General features: G+C 48.1%; 2 protein-coding genes across 3 annotated transcripts in view; one reads left to right on the top strand and one right to left on the bottom strand.

Moving 5' to 3' along the window:
- LOC311329406 (mitoferrin-2-like) overlaps positions 1 to 4,735 on the bottom strand; it is a 7,504-nt gene extending 2,769 nt beyond the window's left edge. The window contains exons 1-2 of the mRNA XM_084463259.1: positions 4,174 to 4,735; positions 2,120 to 2,129 (exon numbers count right to left, since the gene is read on the bottom strand). Coding sequence (XP_084319385.1) covers positions 2,120 to 2,129; positions 4,174 to 4,503 — 340 coding nt within the window. The 5' untranslated portion in view covers positions 4,504 to 4,735. The remainder of the gene's footprint in view (positions 1 to 2,119; positions 2,130 to 4,173) is intronic.
- Positions 4,736 to 5,520: 785 nt separating this feature from the next.
- Positions 5,521 to 6,190, top strand: part of LOC311329398 (ectonucleoside triphosphate diphosphohydrolase 7-like) — a 12,484-nt gene continuing 11,814 nt past the window's right edge. For both annotated transcript variants that reach the window (XM_084463251.1, XM_084463250.1), the window contains exon 1: positions 5,521 to 5,649. The gene's annotated coding sequence lies outside the window, so the exon portion shown is untranslated. The remainder of the gene's footprint in view (positions 5,650 to 6,190) is intronic.

Below are 6,190 nucleotides of genomic sequence, written 5' to 3'. Positions count from 1 at the left end.
AGAGAGAGAGAGAGAGGGAGAGAAGGAGAGGGAGAGAGGGAGAGAGAGAGAAAGAGAGAGAGAAAGAGAGAGACTCTCCCTTGGTCTCTCCTCCTCTCTCTACTCAGCTGATAACAGGCCTCGTCTGAACAGTTCGAGCGCAATCTCTGCAGGATCAGCACACACACACACACACACACACACACACAGACCTTGGGACCCTATTGAGACGTGTGTGTGTGTGTGTGTGTCTCGCCACAGCCTATAGGATGAGGCCATACCATCAGAACGATCAAGGTCGTCGGCGCCATGCCGTCGCCCCCACCCCTCTCTTGTAAACAAGACAAGATTGCGTAACGTTCATCCATTTCAGATCAGCATAGCTAGCGGAGTGTAGCATGTACTGGCGGTATGGCTGGGTTTAAAAAATCGATTCATTGATTCTGAATCAATTCTGAATCAAATGATTCAGAGTCGATTCATGAATCCCAAAATCGATCTTTTATTTAATGAATGAATGAATAAATGAAGGAATGCATAGCTCATTCATTCAATGATTCATTCATTTTTGGAAATCAGTATCGATACCCAGCCCTAGTATTGACGTGTTGCATAACTTGGCAGTCATGTAATTAAGGTTACAGCTAAAAAAAAAAACTGGTTTTAGTAACACTAACCGAATCGATATTGAATCGAATCGAATCGAATTGAATCGTGATAATCGATTCCAAACCTTGTAAATCCGAATCGAATCGATTCTTGAAATTCGACTCGGTACCCAGCCCTAACTGACGGTAGTAGTGGAATAGACAGAAGGAGTCCCTATAAATAGGCTTTTGGCAACTGTGGTGAATAAGATGGCGCCCGAGTCATGACATAGAGTCATGACATAGAATAGTGACGGCCTGGAGAAAAGGATTGTAGCACAGAGGCCTTCTAATAAGCTAATTCAAGACAGGAGCATCTCTGTAAAGTGTTTGTTGCATGGCTCCACAGTCCACACTGGGCTGACTCCTGCCAAAGCACAGCGTCTCAGTCATCTGTAAGGAAGGATACATGCGTCTACATGCGTCTGACATGACAACAAGATGGCCGCTTCTTCAGTCCGCTTCCACATGCCTTCGACGTATCTTCAAGGACACGTATGGCAACCCCAGCTATGAGACACGGTTCCCCTTCTAGCGCCAGTGTGAACAGAGGAAGGAGGAAATGCAGGAACGGCCCACATCTCGACCACAAATGACGCCCGTCAAGTTCTCTTCCTGCTTACGCAAACGCTGCAAGAAACTTGAGTTGAGGAAAAATTATGGCAATGAGGAAGTTTTTTTTTTTTAAATGATAACAAACACGGTCTCCGCCCTTCCTTCAGGGAAAGCTAATAAAGTATATAAACTTCCAAGATTTGTTGGATCTCTACTTCCTCCCACCCACGGCTGTGTCATGTACTACAATGATAACTAGTTAGAATAAGTTACTTAATCATTGAGTTTTTCATTCATTCACTTATAGTTATCCATCAGTTGTTACTCTTCAATCAAGGTAAACAACACTATAGATGCAAAAAAACTAAAAGGCTTCTCGTCCATCTCGCGCAAAACTATTTGAGCCACATGAATGATGGAATTGTGATTTCAACATAAATTCTGAATGGCTGGGACTTCAAACAGAACTGATCCCAAGTCTGACACGCTGTAGTTAAGATGGTGTCTGTCGACTATGGTAGTGCCTTCTGGACAAGGTGTGAGTTCAGTGTCCCGTGTTGGTCCACCTCTGGTTCATATCAAGTCTCCAGCCACGGGCAGTTTGGCAAGGGAGCAGGTGCCAAAATCCTGCCCAGAGTCAAGAGGCCTGGGTGGTCCAGTTACAGAGCAGAGCCAATGTCCAGACGAACACGCTCCCCTCTCCCCATGGACTGTTTCCCAGGCACAGATTAACCCGGATCTGGGAGTATGAATTGTGTCCCTTTCAATGGACTCTGCTAACCTGCTGTGTCTGTGGAAACCACCTTCAAATGAAGGCTTTTTGCATTTTAGTCCACTCTGGCTCTGGCAAAACCAGTCAGAATGAGAGATGTACGCAAATGTATCATAGGTGCAATTCTCCATGAGATTGAGAACTACATAGATGCTAATCTGAGTACCCAGAAGATGCTATGTGGAAATAAGCAATGTCATGCGTTATAAAACAGGTGTCGGGAACACAGGACAAAGAACAAGGAAGTCCTTTCAGAAATACAAGGCCACAAAGAAGTGACGTTCCTTGCCTTATTCTGGGATGTTGACAGGTAATTGAGGTTGTTGTAATTGAAGTACACACAGAAAGTTACAGACAGACATTTCACAACTTCTAAAGGTGAGATTCTCTGGGAATGCTAAATACAAGCCTCGTCAAACGTGATTCAAGTCAAGTTATGCAAAAAACTACACCTTTTACCACCATTAACCTTATCGACACGCGTGCAACTGTGGCTGATTAACATGCCTTTACCTGGGCTAACCTACACCAGATATATCTCAGCCCACCCGTAGTGCAACTACAGTTAGTTGGCTAACTTGGCTAGCTAGCTGAATGCATAACTATGTGCATGTACTAACTCTCCCGCTGATCCAAGCATCAGTGCATCTTTGGATCAGCGTAAAATGATATTTTCCTTGCAATGTGACGAATACAGGGCTGCATTATTCATCATGTGCTGGCGCGAAACCGGCTGCTACCTAGACTAGCCTGTTACCCAAGTTAGCCTGCTAGCCAAGTTAGCCTGCTAGCCAACTTAGCCTGCTACCCAACTTAGCCTGCTAGCCCACTTAGCCTGCTAGCCCACTTAGCCTGCTAGCCCACTTAGCCTGCTAGCCAACTTAGCCTGCTAGCCAACTGAGCCTGCTAGCCAACTGAGCCTGCTAGCCAACTGAGCCTGCTAGCCAACTGAGCCTGCTACCCAACTGAGCCTGCTACCCAACTGAGCCTGCTACCCAACTTAGCCTGCTACCCAACTTAGCCTGCTACCCAACTTAGCCTGCTACCCAACTTAGCCTGCTACCCCAACTTAACCTGCTACCCAACTTAGCCTGCTACCCAACTGAACCTGCTGGACAACTTAGCCTGCTACCCAACTTAGCCTGCTACCCAACTGAACCTGCTGGACAACTTAGCCTGCTACCCAACTTAGCCTGCTAGCCAACTTAGCCTGCTAGCCAACTTAACCTGCTACCCAACTTAGCCTGCTACCCAACTTAGCCTGCTACCCAACTTAACCTGCTACCCAACTGAGCCTGCTACCCAACTGAGCCTGCTACCCAACTGAACCTGCTGGACAACTTAGCCTGCTAGCCAACTTAGCCTGCTACCCAACTTAGCCTGCTACCCAACTTAGCCTGCTACCCAACTTAGCCTGCTACCCAACTTAGCCTGCTAGCCAACTTAGCCTGCTAGCCAACTTAGCCTGCTAGCCAACTTAGCCTGCTAGCCAACTTAGCCTGCTAGCCAACTTAGCCTGCTAGCCAACTTAGCCTGCAGGTCACTTTAGGTTTCATTTGAGGCGGTGGCGTTTGTGTCAAAACGAAACCGTCTAGCAAGCTCGCTGGCTACAGTGGTGCCGTGAACGAAACCAAACATGAGACCGAATCGTTCATGATTTCATCGAGAAAACGTGACATTTCTCTGAGCTAGCAAGCGGGCTAGCATGCAACTCGAGTTCAGGCTTACGTGTGGGCCTAAGTTACAGTAGCTTGCTACGGTTTGTTCATATATTCACCAGCTGCAAACGGGTTGGTTCCGTCTAGCTAACAACCACCGTGAATAACCCCAGCGAAACTAACGGGATAACGTTATCTAGACCTGTAACCGGATAAACTTGCCAAACCGGTGAAGGTTTTGTTTTAACCGGTGAAGGTGAATCAATGGCCAAGCTAGCAAACTAGCCAACTGCCACCTATCCATTACAGTCACTTCGCCCTTCCCCAGTGAGCCAGCTAACTTAGCGGGTCAACCCGGGTAACTAGCGAACTTAGCGGGTCAACCCGGGTAACTAGCTAACTTAGCGGGTCAACCCGGGTAACTAGCTAACTTAGCGGGTCAACCCGGGTAACTAGCTAACTTAGCGGGTCAACCCGGGTAACTAGCGAACTTAGCGGGTCAACCCGGGTAATTGGCATGTTATGATCAAGCTGTCATGTCTGGCTTCCAGCCCTCCTTTACCTTGACACAGTCGATGGGGTACATGAGGCAGTGCTCCCCGATCCCGGCCACGGACCCCGCCAGCATGTGTGTGCTGGTGGCTACCCCCTGAGGGAGACCCTCATAGTCTATCTCGGGATCGGTGGTGCTACCGGGCTCCGGGGCGGCTCGGAGCAACGCGGTCAAGTCACTTCCCCCGGTCATCCTGGGCGGTGAGAGGCCCCCAACGATTCCCCCCGTGGCGTCCGAGATCCTGCCGTGCAACCATCGGATGTTCGCCCCGGCTGAGGCGCCTGAGACCCCGCTGTCGACGCTCGGCGAGTCCACGGACAGCCGCCGGGACACTTCCATCCGACGGGGCGTCCGTCCGGTCCCGGGGAGATCAGGCGAGCGGTCCCCCGAGCTCGCCCGGTGAAAGGGACCCACACGCAGCCCTCGTACGTCCCGGTTTTCGTGGGTTAGAAGGGGCAGCCACTGACTGACTGACTGACTGACTGACTGGGTGACTGGCTGACCGACTGGCTCCACGGTTCGGCGCTGCGGGGACAACAAGCAGGGAAGCGACGGAGGGAGTCGGTCTCGGAGGGAGTCGGTCTCGGAGGGAGTCGGTCTCGGAGCGACGGAGGGCAGAGAGGGGCTGGTCGGCGAGTCATACTTCAAACGGTCACGGATTGGTTCTTTTACCTGTCAATCAAACACTCGCTCCAAGCGATTGGCTGATTTGACACATTTATTCACAAAATAAAGGCGGGCGGACAAATTAGGCGGGACTTGGAAGAAGGGCGACGGAAGGGCAGCGGGGACAATTTTGTAAGAGCCCCCTTTTCGTAACTACGGTAGTCACGTGTTTTACCGTAACCGCTGGTTTGTTTATATTGGGCCAGTGTGGGGAAATATGGGAATGGCTCGGTTATTGAAATTGAGGAAATCCCTTTACGTCGTCTTCTTTACATCATCATATTTAACATTTATTTTGAAAGGTTTTCACAATGTCAATGAATACCTACACAAGTATAAATCACAGCTGGTCTTCACACAACAATATCTATTGTCTATATCTATATCTATATACTATACCAATACTATAATTTTAATGCATGAAAATAGAGATCAGTGTCTCTTTCAGTCTGGCAAAATGTGTCGAAATATCCTTCCAATGCATTGCAACCATGGATTGCAACCTGCTTGATTCTGCCACACGGTGGCGCTGTTCAGCCCCTCGGAACAGCGACGTACACAGGGTCCAGTGACGTGGCGCTCTCACCGGATACGCGTAATCGGAGTAAGTCACTAGTAGCCTGTTAGGTCGATCGTAGTGAATGGATGCATTCTAGTAATTGTGTTCTACTCATGGATGTATTGGTTGTACAGGAGCAGGACGATCTCCTAGTGATCAGCTAAACTGGCTCTGGTGACGGAGTGACGGGCAGGGTTGACGTAGTGTAACTATGCGCATGCGCCAGGAGTGTTGGTATATGGCTACACTGTAACCAGCTGGTAAGTAACGTTACAATGTAGCATTCACCGGAAACCGGCTTACATCAGTGTGTGATCATTCTAATAATGTGAAGGAATTGTGTGCAATTTATGGTCAATCGGGCCTTAATCGTTATTATAACATGTTATTTTGAGGGCTGATTAGGATTCTAATGTCCTGATCCAATTAACCGAGTAGCTACTGTTAGATGACTACACTGGCCAGCCAGGAGTTTGCATAACACATCTGTGTGAGATCATGTTAGCCGAGTGGCATGAACATAGGGTGTAGCCTATAGCATGGATGTATAGTTAGTTGTTGCCAATGTCAGTTGTTTAGCATCACGTGATAGATCTATATAGCATAGATCTCTCACTCTGTCTCTCCCTTTTTCTGTATCTCTCTCTAACTTTCTCTCTCTTTCTCTAACTTTCTCTGTCTCTCTTTCTCTGTCTCTCTCTCTCTCCATTTTAATTCAATTCAATATGCTTTATTGGTATGAATGTTGGTTGAACAATATCGCCAAAGCGTCAAGAATACAATTCAATAATGACATGAGAA

The sequence above is a fragment of the Borostomias antarcticus genome (genome assembly GCF_949987555.1).
Source record: "Borostomias antarcticus genome assembly, contig: scaffold_129, whole genome shotgun sequence".
NCBI lineage: Eukaryota > Metazoa > Chordata > Actinopteri > Stomiiformes > Stomiidae > Borostomias > Borostomias antarcticus.
Note: the sequence above shows the minus strand (reverse complement) of the source record. Positions and strands in the feature narration are given on the sequence as shown.